This window comes from Cibotium barometz, chromosome 11 (genome assembly GCF_041138505.1).
Source record: "Cibotium barometz isolate CiBa-2024 chromosome 11, ASM4113850v1, whole genome shotgun sequence".
In the NCBI taxonomy this organism is placed as follows: Eukaryota; Viridiplantae; Streptophyta; class Polypodiopsida; order Cyatheales; family Cibotiaceae; genus Cibotium; species Cibotium barometz.
The window spans coordinates 32,637,176-32,652,885 of NC_141056.1; the positions used below are offsets into that span (position 1 = coordinate 32,637,176).

Sequence of the window (15,710 nt, forward strand, 5' to 3'; positions counted from 1 at the left end):
CATCCCATACTTGGACATGTCCAATACATACTGTCTCTGTGACAGCCAAATACCATTAAGTGTGCGATGATATTGGACATGTCCAATACATACTGTCTCATGTCCAATACATATTGTCTCTGTGACAGTATGTATTGGACAGTATGTATTGGACATGTCCAATACATACTGTCTCTGTGACAGCCAGATACCATCAAGTGTGCGAATGACCTCAATTCCTAGAAAGTAACACAGATCTTCCAAATCCTTTATCTCAAACTTCCCTTTGAGAAGACTTTTCACATGCTCAATCTCATCCAAGTTGTCACCCCCAACAATAAGATCATCTACATAGATAGTGATGATCACAATACCCTTATCACTCTTGCTTGCGCACATACAAAGAGTGATATGTATCTGCCATATGAAAACCAACAGTGACAAGATACTCAACAATCTTGTCATGCCATGCTCGTCGTGGAGCTTGCTTCAGCCCATACAAGGCCTTACGAAGCTTACATACATATACTCTGGGTGACTTGTATCCTCAAAACCTAGTGGGGGACTGATCCATATACACTTCTTCTTGCAAGTCACCATCATGCAAGAACACATTTTTTACATCCATCTGATGTAAAAACCAGCCTTTAGCTACAGCCACCGTAATCACGGATCTCATAGTTGCCATCTTTGCAACCGAGAAAAGTGTCTCCTCATAATCAATCCCATGTGTCTGCTCATATCCTTTAGCTACCAATCTAGCCTTATACATGTTTATGCTACCATCACTGTTATATTTTACCTTATACATCCACTTACGATCAATAGCTTTCTTGCCAATGGCACCGAATCTCCCGAGTCTCATTTCCATACAATGCATCCATCTCCTCATCCATAACTTTCTTCCGACACACATTTCCAATAGCATTATCAAAACATGTGGGTTCTACAACTTGCACAACTTTTGATATATAAGCATAGTGATGTGTCACATAACCGTCATAAGTCAATCTCTGCACAGGGTTTTTGACTCTTCCAGATCTTCGTAACTTTGCATTCATGGCTTCCATAGCCTTCTTCACACTAGGTGTCCTTATTGTTGGAATCCCAAGCTCCTCATCAAGGCCCCTCTCCGAGCCACTAGACTCTCCATTAAACAAGAGAATGCCCTGCAGAAATATCTGACATACCAAGGGGCTCCACCACTTTCTCTTTGCCTTTATGTGATGTACCACTACATTTCCAGGACTGGTATTATGATGTAGCCTGCCACTCCATGGTCTATCAATAGAACCACTAGATGAGGACTCTCTTGGTCCACTTTCTCAATGACTGTGATTGCTGACTTGTATTCTGTGTAACCATATTTCTACTTACATCAGTCCCAACATCATCTTTTTCAGCAGCATACCAGCTACTCATCTCATTAAATACAACATCCCTGCTTACCCTCAATTTACATGTAGCAGGATTATAGCATCTATATCTCTTTTGCTCAAGGAAATACCCAATGAACACACATTTTTCTACCTTTGGATCCAGCTTAGTACGCAACTCATCTGGCACATGCACATATGCAATACATCCAAAAACTTTCAAGTGAGATAAATCAGGTTTCTTGCCAGTAAACTTCTCCTCTGGCGTTACATCATGTATGGCTGCAGTAGGAGTCATGTTCATGATATAAACTGCTGTAGACACAACCTCAGTCCAATAGCTATGTGACATATTCTTCTATGCCATCAATGCTCGTGCTATCTCTGCAATGTGCTTGTTTTTTTGCTCAGCAAGTCCATTTTGCTGTGGAGTGTATATACATGTAAATTGTCTCTAAATGCCATTCTTTTGCAAGAATTCAAAGAACTCATTGGAGAAGTATTCTCCCCCTCCATCTGACCTTAGGCACTTCATATATTTTTATGTCTGTTTTTCTAAAAATGAGTGAACACTTCACTCTTCTCCTTTATAAAATACACCCACACTTTCCTCATGTGGTCATCAATGTTACGTAGTACTTGCAGCCACCCATAGATATAGCTTCGCAAGACCCCATACATATGAATGCACAACATCTAGTACATTCCTGCTCACATTTCTATCATGTGAAAATACATGCTTTGTTTGTTTTTCAAATTGACATGCTTCACATACTTTCTACATACCTTCAACCTTAAACTTAGGTAGCCCTGCCACAATTTCTTTAGTCTGCATAGACTTTATTCTTTGCACATTTACATGCCCAATTCTCTTATGCCAAATGTATGTATCTGCAACAACTTCTAAACCATTTGCAAACATTACAGCACTCACTTCAGGTAGATTTACATTCAATGTAAACATTCTGCTCACTTTGTTGCCTTTTGCAACCAGCCTGCACTTATCTTTAAAGTCTTCTAACATAACAATCATCAAGGTTAAATCAGACCTACAAATCCTACTCAATCATCTGGCCAACAGAAACCAAATTCTTTGTAATGTTCAGAACATGAAGTACATCTACAAGGTACTTTACCTTACTATCCTGCATAGACAATGGCACATCTCCAACATGGGCAATCGAATGAGCAGTGTTATCCCTTGTTTCAACAAAACCTGGTCTTTTAAGACTCTTGATTTCCTTGAACCACTCACCATGACTTGTCATGTGGTTCGAAGCACCTGAATCAACATACTACACATCATCCTTACATGCTGCTACATCATTTCTAGACACAGCATTAACCACATGTTGCATAACAAACAACCTCTCATTATTCTCATTATTTCTGCTAAAGGACGCATAGTTGTTTTGGTGCGCTTTTTCATTTCGCATGTCACTCTGTTTCTTATAGAAATCTGCCTGCACCACATGTCCAGGCTTACCACACTAAAAATAGCCTCGTGTATCATTATGCTGCCTTTGCCAATTACCACGACCTCTTTGAGTCTCCCTACCTCTTATCTGGTCTCTTCCACCTGTGTGTTGTTGTTGTGAATCCTGGGACTGTTACCGTTGGCTGACTATAATTCTGATTACCTTCGGCCACCACCTTGGCCACATCCACGACCTCTACCTCTTCCTCTACTTGAACTTGTGTAGAAGGCCTGCTGCTCTGAACTGTTTTTGCTTTGTGAAGACTATTGATCTTCACCCAAATTCTTCTCTTCAATGATCAGCATTAACACCAAATCTGTAAAGTTGGGAATGTTCTCCCGAGTTTGAATAGACATCTTGAACGCCTTGTATTGTGGCCTGAGACCGCACATACACACTTCCACCTTATCATCATCATAAACAGAAACACCAATGGATGCAAGGGATTCCACAATGCCCTTGATCTTCAAGGCATAATCATTCACAGATATATTTTTCTTCTCCACAGTATGAAGCTCATTCTTTGACTGAATCTTTCGTGCCTTGGTGTTGGTTTCATACAGCTTCACCAAGGTGTCCCATGCCTCCTTAGGTGACTTGGCATCCTGTATATGCCCAATCATGGTATCCTGTATACTAAATAGAAAGCCAATACATGACTTTCCTTGCTCCTTGATTCCAATCCTTGAATTCTTTTACATCTGCAACAATTGGATTAATCTCCGATATCTCTGGTGCCTCCTCATGTTCACCTTTAATTTAGTCCCAGTAACCTTTTCCCATCATAAAATTTACCAATCTAAATCTCTAAGCATGGAAGTTGTTCTTGTTAAGCTTCTATGCAATAATTTGGTTTTTTTCATCATTCGACATCTTGTCTACAATACAAATTTACCAAAAACAACGCTGTTGTTTAACCTGCACAAACTGAAGTGTTCTCTGTAGCGGCACCCAAACTATCACAACTAGTGACCTCAATTTGCATACATACACCCAATGGCAACTTTGAGACCTCTTTGCAATACACACATTGTTTGCATAACTAATCACCCTTCTTGTAGTTTCAAAAACAGAGTTCTACACAGAATCAAAACTTACTCGCAATGCATGTGAACGCCTGCAAACTGAAAAACGGAGGTCCAGACGCGCCTGAAATGCTTTTTCGGCCCGAAAAATGACGTCCGTTTGGAGTTTATTTGTTGGTGCCTCTCAACGAAGAGCTCGCGCAACAAGGGTGTAGTAGCCAACACAAAGAGAAAATAGTAGATGAATCTCTTATCCTCATACCGCTTCCTGTGCTTCTCTTGCTTTTCGCTCAGCTCTTAGCATGAACCAAGCTCTGATACCATGAAAAGATGCAGGGGAGAAGAGAGCTTGAGCTCTTGCAAGCACACACACACACACTCACACAAACCCTAGAAAAGAACACACAAGGTGAGAGGCTGAAAATTCTTTTTCTTCTTCACACAACAAAAGAGGTCTACAAAAGAGATAAAGTGACTAACACACATAATAGAGTATATACAAGCGGTCCATAATGTGAACACGCTAAGTGGAGTGGGTAGGTGTGGACTAGTCGATGTAGTCTAGCTATAGAATCTCTGGCGAAGATATGTCAGTGCTATCTACCAAACATGCCAGTGATGTAAATGTCGAACGGTCATGTAGGTGCCTCGTGAGTGTCAGCTCTTGTTGAGCTTGACATCTCAACAGGAGGCATAGTCTATGATTGAAGAATGTTCTGAACCATATGGATCGCATTACTCATAGAGGTCTTGTTGCTCATAAGACTCATACCTATGCTATTCCGGATTCTCTGCAACAGCAGGTAGAGCCACCCAATACTATTGTACTGGTGTGGGTGCGGTTCGTGGAGGAACCGGTTGGGGTGGTGATATCGGAGGTGGATATGGCATCGCTGGAAGTCTGCACATACCTCTCGATAAGGAGTTATGATAGCTTTCCTATTCTCGATTCTCTACAAGTAAAGCGTCCTAGTACTATTGTAATTGTGTGCAATTTATGGAGGAACCGGTTGGGGTGGTAATATCAAAGAAGGCGGGTATGGCATCTGTGATGATATGTACATACCTCTCGGTAAGGGTTATGGAGCTTGTGCGGGCTGTTAACGAGTGGCAGTAGGGGCTAGTAGGGCTAATGGTTGCCTTGGTTTTGGAAGCATTTGTTGGGGTGTCAGAGTCCACCCTATTGGGTTTCCTTGGTACTAATAATGAGTTATAGTGTGGTTCTCATGGCGCTGCAATAATGAGCACAAATTTGTTGTTATCTTGGCTGAGTAATAATGCTCATAATTGATAAGGATATTTTGGATTCATTAATTAGCAACAGGTAGAGCCACCAAATACTATTGTATTGGTGTGCGGTTTGTGGAGAAACTCATTGGCGTAGTAATATCGGAGGTGGGTATGGCATCTATGGTAGTATGTATATATACCTCTTGGTAGGGGTTATGGAGCTTGTGTTGGTCATTGAGGAGTGGCGGTAGGGGCTAGTAAGGCTAATGGTTATCTTGGCACTGGGAGTATCTACCATGGTGTCAAGGTCCACCGTGTTGAGTTTCCTTAGTACCAACAATGACTTGTGGCATGGTTCTCGTGGCGCTGCAATAATGAGCACGAAAGTGTTATTATCTTGGCTGAGTAATAGTGCTTATAATTGGCAAGGATATTTCTTGGAAATTGATGTTGGTAGAGATTGTATGACAAGAAAACCCTTTTAGTAGGACATGGGTAAGCGTTTCCTCATAAGTCTTCAAGGTAATTTTAATTGGCAAGTACAATATTAGGTTTAGACTCACGCTCACGTCCTGGTCAGGCCCACGTCATGTCAGTTATAACTCACGTCCACCATGGCTAAATTGCACATGATTGTGGACTCACATTGCCTAGTCGAATGTCTCCTACCCAATGAGGTGTTTTGGCCTAGTTTTTCAGGGGTTTCCTAATCCTAATTATGGGTGTTTATGTAAGTGATTTTTATAATTGTTTTTGTTGATTTTCGATGCCCTAATACTACTAAATCCAACATACATGTATGAAATCAAAATAAATAACATCCACACCCTTATCCACTCAATTGGAGCTTAATGCTTATGTTTTAAGAGTGATAATCACTCTTAATCGTACTAGCTGAGTCACCTCTTGGCTCTATGCAATCTAATCTAAGCCTCTTGGGCTCAAATCTAATGCAAATCACTAGTGTAATATAGGTTTGCCCTTCCAATCTTACAAATAGAATGTCTAACCTAACAAAAACAAGACTCAAGTTATCAAAACCCACTTTTTCCTCAGGTTTGAGTGATTTAAACCATTGAACCCCTCTCTCTCTCTCTCTCTCTTTCTCTCTCCCTCCACTATTAAAATGAATCCTTTGAGAGGAGTCAAGTCATCTACTTTACTGAATGTATCACAAATATGTGCAAAGATCTCCAAAATGTTATGCATCAATTTAGCCACTTGAGTTGGTGGCTTGATATGATGTCTAGTTCCTCTTTCGACCTCCCTTGCCACCCACCTTCTATTTCCTATGCCAATTTCAACATATTGATTGTAACTGTGAGTATTAGTAAAGATAGTGTTATGCCCTCAAGCACTCCATCGTACAGGACCATTGGCACATATGGTGAAACCATTGGAGCTATTACAGCCCTAGAGTCTTCCTTCAGGAGTTGTTATAGCTGGTAGTCAAATAGTAACTCTTTTCCTAACCCGCCTTGGTAATATCATTAGTGTATGGAGATGTTGAACTGTTGTGTGCATCCCCAAGATCTCTCTTAAACCAATTGTGGTTGTTTGTCTCATTGCTATAACCTCTCTAGCTTTTCCCACATCAAGAGCATAATCTCCACACACGGCAAGGCCGAAGTTTCACCTTGCTCGATTTGATGTAAACTTGTTTCATTATAGATTGCTGCACTTATTTCAATTGTTGATGCTCTTTTAGCTCTTGCTATGTTTACCCTGCAAGACCATCAATTGTTGATGTTCTTGAAGCTCTTGCTATGTGTGCCCTTCTAGTGCTACTGGGATTTCTTTTGTAATTATTAGCTGTTGAGGTCAGAGCATAGCCTCTATTTGCACAAGCTTAAGGTTAAAAGTGACCACTCTCCTTGAGGCCTACACTACTGGGATTTGCCCCTGCGTCCACCCTTAAGATAGCATTCGCCCCTAAGTCCTCGTGTTGTCATTCCTAAATAGAGTCTTCTACAATAGGGATCATTCCAAGTAAATTTAACCCTGACAGAGTGTTGGAGGTTACTATTTGTGAAGGTGGTATGATAGGATTTCCAGTCCCCTTTGTAACTACATATCCTTGTTACACATCGGTGCTTTTATTTATTTGGTCCATAGATTCCTCACTAGAAGTTGTCTAATAATTTGTGTCATCTTAGGGCCATAAAACTCCCCTCATATGAATCTAAGGTTGCCTGATATTAGAATCTTTTATAATTTGATGCACTATCGTCATCTAAAGGAGGAAAGTTGTTCCAAGAATCCATTCTAATCTCAAGTTGCATTAATTGGACTGGTACAAAATTGAACAAAACCTGCTCAGAAATCTTACTCAATTATGCTCCTAAGATATTTCCAAGAATTTCACCAAAAAAAACAAAGTTTTCAAAATTTTGACAATTTTTTCAAATGTATGCATTCATGTATGACATATCGAGGTGCACTTCAAATGATCCATGTACTATTGAACTGTATCTCATCCTAAACGACTTGTGCATGAAAATTTTTGTTCTTTTTACTCTTCATTTACCACTCTCAAAAATAGCAGCAGCGCTGAAGAACTCCTCCCAAAGTGCCCATTTCAAGTTTGGTATTGGATAGTTTTTGTGAAGTTTGACAGCATTGATATTTTTCTTGGTCTAAGTTTGGATCACTTACATGCTCTTGACAATGATCTAGCCTTAGTTTCTTGCATGCTCATCTAACATGGTGAAAGATCAGCTCGAAACAAGGACCTCTATCAGGGTATTTGAGGTGATTCATACACATTCCTCTTGCATGGCATAACATGCACAGTATCTCTGAGTGCATGCATAAATCATGTCTATCCTGGTATAAACATGAACTAAACTAACCTATGATTATTTTGATTTCCTCCCATTTGTAAAGCACTTTGAAAACCCTCCAGGAACCTTCATAGCTACAGCTTGGCTTACAAATGATAGCCATGTCAAGATGTAGAAATCTGCAGTTGAAACCAAAGAAAGATCACTGCCACCTTGATGTTGGCCATCGTTGCCTCCAATAGTAGATGTGGAGAAGACCATGCTCATGAGCTTACTTGTACCACATGGATGCAAAGCCAACCAAGGCATGTGCAAGTATGGGTGTTCCTGGAAAAATTGGTCAAATGTCAGGTCATTTTTCTGCATTGTCATTAACTTAATGTTACTCCTGCAATGCACATAGTGGTACTTTTTTTATCAACAAATAAAAAAAATATAAAAGCAAGGATACCTCACATACTAGGCCATTGCAGGGACCACCTGCAGGCCGCCTGGTCAACAAACAGGGATGTATCACACGCATCAAGCTTCTTGGCAGAGCTACCTCACTCGGATGGAGTTTGACTCCAAGGTTTTGATTAAGTGGTCCTTCAGAAAAGTCCCCCTCGCATTACAGAGCGCTATGGTGTATTTTGCTTGATGGAGCCACAGCTTCTCACCTGACACTGACCCTAACCTCACTAAGGTCAAATTCCCAATGTCAATTTGTTTCCAACGCCTGCACAAGGACACCAGAAGCTCCTCCCATCAGTTGTCACGGCTGCCTCAATCCTTGCACCTGCTGCAGGAATCCCATCTCTTACACTAACTGCATCCTCCCAACAGCAGGTTTCTACCTCAACAAGAGTAAAGGGGAAATAAGGCATCCCCACTCCCCCATCCTCCACAGAAAGGGGGCAAAGAAGCTCAGGCAAAGCGTCACCAGACACCTGAGTCCTGGAAGGAGGCTGGCTAGAACATGGGCTGGCCCGCATCAGAGGTGTTAGCACCAAGATCTACAGCCTCGGGTCAGGGATGGACAAACAGAACAGTGATGAACTTTTATACCAAGAAGATTTGGCGGCACCCGATGTGGCTCCATTTTCCTGAACTTGTCTCCTGTTCAAGATGCCACAGGCTGCACGAGATGGCATCCCACAATCATCCCTGATTGAAGTGAGATCCCAGACTTGCAGAGGTTTCAAGATCTAGATTCAATCTCCACCCACAATTGAAGGAGACTCTCATTGAACACAAGAACAATGCACTTTGATTAGTTTACCACTTCTTGTGGTTTGTGATTTCCTTAACCACATTATGACCTTGCTTACATCAATTCTTACACATAAGCAATGGCTAGCAAGAACCTTAACAATTATGTGTATCCCTTGGACCTTTTCTCAAGCTCTCTTTTATGTTCTGCTTTATACCGGAAATTTACTGTACAGCAGGACTGGCTCTTGGTTCCCTGTGCTGAGAGCCATTAAGTCTTGCTCTAAGAAACCACCATGATGATGACTAGACAAATAGTAATGGGTCATTAATCCAAACAACCTCCCACAATGATAAACTACTGCATGACCAAGAGTACTGGGGCATTAATCCCAACACCCCAACATTGGATTGTACATTAGCATTCACCAAAAAGCTTGTACTTAATCAAAAATCAGAACATGAAGATTTCATCATTATTCCAACTCATAGGAGCTTGGAAATGGCAACATGTTTGGACAGAAGCGTATGAGATGGGAAAATTTCCTCTCTATGTTTCGTTTTCAGATTTGGCATACCCACGGTAAAAAAGAATGTATTGGCACATGCCTTGTCCTAGAGGCCACAGGAACATGCAGTTGCATATCATGAGGACTTGTCAGACGTGCATATTATTTATCATTTGAATGAGGATTTTGCAAGAGGGTATGGCTGGTCCCCTTCCAAACAACCCCCCCCCCCCCTCCGGCGGCGACGCGTGACTAGCCTAGGCCCAAGATCCTCCCGTAGTTACCGATTTTTCACCGCCTGTAGGCGCTTAATTATCCGCCCATAGGCAACGCTGAGGCAGCACGAAGGGGGGTTTTGAACCCAGGACCTCTTGGTCCTAGGCAAACACCTTCACCACTTGAGCTATCACCTCATTGGCATGGCTTTCCTCTTTTATTCAATAAGGGATGGCTATCTCATGATGCAGAATCACGTGTGTAAGGTGAAGAGCCTGCACCAAAAGGTCATGGATGAGTGCCATGCTCCTCCATGTGCAGGTCATAAGAGGGATTTCAGTCACTGCTCAAGCCTTGGAATGGTACTTCTTTTGGCCGGAGATGGCCGGAGATGCACAAGGACATAGAAGCATATGTGTTTGAATGTATGGTATTTCAAAAGGTCTTGTTGCTCCATGATGAGGAACAATATTTCAAGCTTTGAAAGTTATTTTGGCTTTTCATCTTCTTTGACTGCTTCCTTGGCTTTTTCAACCTCTTGTTTAGCTTTTTTCTTTGGCCTTTTCTGCTTCTTCTTCTTTAGCCTTAATTTGCCGCCTGAACAATCTGTTTTGTTCCAAAATTGCTTTGATGAAGCCTTCACTAAATTGTGGAAGCAAGTTTGGCACGCATTGTCATGTGCATGCACATGGACATGCTAATCCCAAGCTAAATACCTGATTTACAGCAAATAAACATTAGGGTTAGGGAACTAGCCAGGTTTAGACAGGCTCAAGAAAGGCTTAATGGGGACATAGATGAAGTCAGCCAGGTTTACCTCAGGTCGATGATGGATTATATGAGTGTTTTTGTCCACTGAAGCTGGTCGACAGTGGTCGACCAGTTGGACTGACAGCCTAAGGGCCTATAAAAGGCCATGCTAGAAAACATTGTAGATCACCTCACTCCCACTTGGGAAAAGGTCTAGAATAGGACCCTTGAGGTCTAGATTAGGATTTTGGGGTTGCTAAGGCAACCATAATGTTGTACCTTTTTGTACTCTATGAATATACTGAATACACAGCCATCTCTCTCTCTTCTCTTTGACTATGTTGATTGTTCTTGTATCAAGAGTTCCTATGCAATACTTAGGGTGGAAAGAAGACTCCTAGAGATTCCTCATGTAACAGTGATATCAAAGCATCAGGCTCAACTATGTTAAGTGTTGTTGGTGTCCCAGAAGAAGTGCACAGGTCCAAGGAGAGAAACTCAACATGTGTCAAGACCCCCAGAGGCTGGTTGGTGTCAGGAAAACCCAAGGGGAGGGTTTCATGAGAGTTGGTAGCCAGTTGGGGCTGCCCAAGAAGCTTTTATGGAGCACTCCAAAGGATGAAGTTCATCCAAGGGGTGAAGCCAAGGGTGCCAGGATCAGTTTTCAAGAAGAAGGATTCATGTTTGTGGTTAGCGGCAGGGCAAGAAGGCAAGGGGGCAAAGTGGAATAGATGCACAAATCTCTACATCAGATTTGGAGTGGATTCACAGACCTAAGGCAGGATTTTCAGTGAAAAGGTCGCCAAGAAGGGAAGGATGACCAGTATGGGAGACCATATGTGGAGATAGGGGATGATGACAGTCATCTAGGGTCAAAGGTTGGAATCCCATCATCAAGTTTAGCAAAAGGGGATGTCATGTGCATGCACATGGACATGCTAATCGTAGGCTAAATCCCTGATTTGCAGCAAATAAACATTACGGTTAGGGCACTAGCCAAGCTCAGTCGTGTGCATGCACATGGACATACTAATCCCAAGTCAAATCCCTAATTTGCAGCAGATTAACATTAGGGTTAGGGCACTAGACAAGCTCAAGAAAGGCTTAGTGTGGACACAGATGAAGTCGGCCATGTTTACCTGAGGTCGGTGATGGATTATATGAGTGTTTTTGTCCACTGAAGCTGACCAACAGTAGTCAGCCAGTTGGACTGGCAACCAAAGGGCCTATAAAAGGCCATGTTAGAAAACATTGTAGATCACCTCACTTCCACTTGGAGGCAGGTCTAGAATAGGACCCTTGAGGTCTAGATTAGGATTTTGGTGTTGCTAAGGCAGCGAGAATGTTGTACCTTTTTGTACTCTATGAATATACTAAATACATAGCCATCTCTCTCTTTCTTCTCTCTGTCTATGTTGATTGTTCTTGCATCAAGAGTTCCTATGCAATAGTTAGGGCTGAAAGCAGACTCTCAGAGCTTCCGCACGTAGCATGCATAAAACACTTGGAGTACTTCAGCTCTTACCCATACCAAATTAACCCTCAGAAAACATAGCTATGGACTTCATAATGGAATTAACCAAGACTCCTCAAGGGAATGATGTTATATGCACTGTTGTTGAGAGGTTTAGCAAACACACACACTTCATTCTAAAGTGTAAGAATATCAACCTAGAGCATATGGCTAAAGATGTTTTTGGCCCAAATATTTAAGCATCATGGTCGGGGATAGAGATCATCGAACCACAAGTCTGTTTGGCCGGCATTACTAGACAACATGGGAACAAAGCTGAATTTTTCATCATCCTATCATTAGCAGACACATGGACAAAGTGAAAATGCAAATTCAACCATCCTTGATCTGCTGAAATGTTATGCGTCTAAGAGGAAGTCAGATTGGGAGAAGTATTTGCCACTTGTTGAGTTTGCTTACAACAATACAGTGCACACTTCTACGGGCAAGCACCCTTTGAGATTATTATTGGCAAAGTGGTATTACCACCCATCCTTGGGACAAAGGATGAGATATTTGCAACAAATGAGTATGTGAGAGATTTGGATACTACATTTGCATAGGTGCGGACAGCCATAGAGAGATCTTAGACAAAGTATAAAAAGGCAGTTAATACCCACAGAAGGCAAGTGGAATTCAAAGAAGGTGATTGGGTAATGCTAAGATTTGAGATAGCACGCCTTCGGAAAAGGCCATGGATAGAGGGAAAGTACCCTAAGCTTTCCAACAAGTACTAGATCTTGCATAAGATCAATGATTTTTCTTTTCCGCTTGTTCTTCCAGATCATTGGAATAAACATAATGATTTCCATGTGGTTGTATGTGGGACCGACACTAGTGGAACCAGTTTTGGAAGATCCATCAGAAGTGAATGAGCTCGAAGAGGTTCTACAACATGAGAAAATTGTCTTTCACAAAGAACAGAAAGCTACTGTTAGCAAGCTCATCCGTAGATACCTTGTGAAGTTCAAAAACTACCCAGCTTTGGACGCAAAATGGATGGATGCGGCCTACTTCCATGAGTACCCAGATCTCCTAAGGGCCTATTTGGAATCTTTTCAGTTTGTGGGCAATTGATTAGAAGCCGCAGGGATGTCACAAACCCCTAACTTCTCAAGACATATGGAGCATGTTAGCCTTGGCCATGTGTATGGATCATATGGGAGGTGCCCATATGGAGTCCAAGGGCATGGCATAATATTTTGGATTTCGGGCGGAACCCATATGGATACCGGGTCTTGTGAAGGCTAGGCAATATCCATGGTGCATGTGTGGATTCTGGCCATGTACACAGCGTGTACAGAGATGGCAGCCAGAATCTTGGTAGTACAAGAAAGCAGATGGATGATTCTCCAAGTTCACAAATGCATTATGCATACTTGGCATGCTTTGACCTTTCTTTTTATTTTTGTGACATTGTTTTGTTGCTTGGACAATGCCTGATACTTTTGCCTCTGACTATAGATGGGCAGTCTGTGGGGATGCATATGTGCACTTCCTATTCAACCTAAAGCATTGTCTTACGGATTTTGCAGGTGGTAAGTGTTCACTAAAACAAATTTACAGCTCTTGATAATTTATTACTAAGGTTAATGATGGCAGGTTCACATTAAATTTTTAAAAGAGTCCGGACAATTTATAAAGTGTTTGCACCATCTCGACCGATTTTACAAGCACGTGGACATTTTCTATAACCTGGGTGCCTGTCAAACATGCACACTCTGCATAAGGGACACCTAGACACCCCATCTTTAGTGTGGACACCCTGGAAAAAGAAAAAGACAAAGAAACAGCCCCAGTTTTAGCTAGGCACCCATTTTGAAGAGAGCCAGGGTGAGAAAAGCTAGTTGACCATCTACACACAAGCTACACTGAAGGTCGACTGCATTCAGACTCTCCACAGGGCTGGTCGACTCCATAACAGAGCTGCGAATTCTGGCCTGCATGTGATTTCGGTTAGAAACAGGGGCCTGGTGACTGATTTAAACTTGGTCATACAGCCCCAGGGTCGTCTACTGGGTATCAGGCATCCACACGTGTCAGAACCTAACATTAAAACATGCTGACCTGGACTGGTTGAGCTACAGCAGTGCTATGTGAATTCCAGGGGGTGTTCTAGGTGACCTCAGAGCAGTAGAGGTTGCTGGAAAGCAAAACAGAGCGGATGTACCTATGAAGATTCTTGACTGACAAATGTCTCAACCAGGGCGGAGTACTTGTAAAGACTTTTGGTTGTAGGAGTATCTTTTGGCCTGATGACTTGTGGCCACCAGGCCAAAAGTCTTTTTGGCCTGGTGACTTGTGGAATTCTCCTTGGCCCAGACAACTGCTCCCCAGGTGATGATATGCAGTGCCAAACCGCCGTGTAGAGGCAAAGAATCCTCTGCCAAACATGTTATGCTTTGGGATGGTCGCAAAGGCAATGTCGTTGTGACTCCAGGGGGCTACAACACGCACACTATGCCGGCCATCCTCCAATGGAAAACCAGCAAACTGCCAGAGGAAGAATGTGACCTTCCTTGGCCCAAAGCTATGCTTCCAGAAATCTCTGAGGAAGTGGCCGTGTAGTTAAAGAAGCGGGTGGTCGGGCTCTCTGGGCTGAAGGAGTCCTGCCACTCCCACTCACTAGGGTCCTATTGGACACATCAAAGGTCGTTTTTCCCAAAGCCATATGGCCACCAAGAGCTATCACAGGCCGCCTTGTCCAGAGGAGGGTCAATGTGCCACTAATGATCATAAAAGCCAAGAATCCTCACCCACTGAAGTGAGCCACTGCTGAAATCCTTGGTGAGGGAGAGGGTCAGCTGGCCCTGGGGTCCAACTTAAAAAATGAGTGTGGGCCCCAAACTGCTAGGGAGATATCATGACGAGTGAAGGCTACAAGCCACTTGGGCAGGCGGGGGAGGGGGGTCTGCCAATCGGGGGGGTATGGCTGAGTCAATAGCGAGGGGTCTCTGCCCCGGCATCTGTACTATGTCTCTAGGGAGAGCCTCCGGAAGCTGGCTCTCCACACTCTCCACAGGGCTGGTCGACTCCACAACAGAGCTGCGAATTCTGGTCTGCATGTGATTTCGGCTAGAAACTTGGTCATACAGCCCCAGGGTGGTCTACTGGGTATCGGGCATCCATACGTGGGAGAATCTAACGAACATGCTGACCTGGACTGATTGAGCTACAGCAGTGCTATGTGAATTCCAGGTGGTGTTCTAGGTGACCTCAGGGCAGTAGAGGTTGCTGGAAAGCTTCGGGGACTGAGCGGGTGTGTGCACAGGTTGTAAACAGAGCGGATGTACCTATGAAGACTCTTGACTGACGAATGTCTCAACCAGGGCGGAGTACCTGTAAAGACTTTTGGTTGTAGGAGTATCTTTTGGCCTGATGACTTGTGGTCACTAGGCCAAAAGTCTTTTTGGCCTGGTGACTTGTGGAATTCTCTTTCGCCCAGACAACTGCTCCCCAGGTGATGATATGCGGTGCCGCACCGCCGTGTAGAGGCGAAGAATCCTCTGCCAAACATGTTATGCTTTGGGATGGTCCCAAAGGCAATGTCGCTGTGACTCCAGGGGGTGGCTACAACACGCACACTATGCCGGCCATCCTCCAATGGAAAACCAGCAAACTGCCTTGCCACTGGGAATCCACTAAAAAGACTCAATTGGC

General features: G+C 43.0%; 1 protein-coding gene across 4 annotated transcripts in view; it reads right to left on the minus strand.

Moving 5' to 3' along the window:
• Nucleotides 1–7,644: 7,644 nt before the first annotated feature.
• Nucleotides 7,645–15,710, minus strand: part of ATG10 (autophagocytosis-associated family protein) — a 78,796-nt gene continuing 70,730 nt past the window's right edge. For 3 of the 4 annotated variants that reach the window (XM_086805179.1, XM_086805177.1, XM_086805176.1), the window contains one exon: nt 7,645–8,198. In XM_086805179.1, the coding sequence (XP_086661305.1) occupies nt 7,947–8,198 (252 nt within the window). In that variant the 3' untranslated portion in view covers nt 7,645–7,946. The remainder of the gene's footprint in view (nt 8,199–15,710) is intronic. The other variant, XM_086805180.1, reaches the window with a different exon arrangement.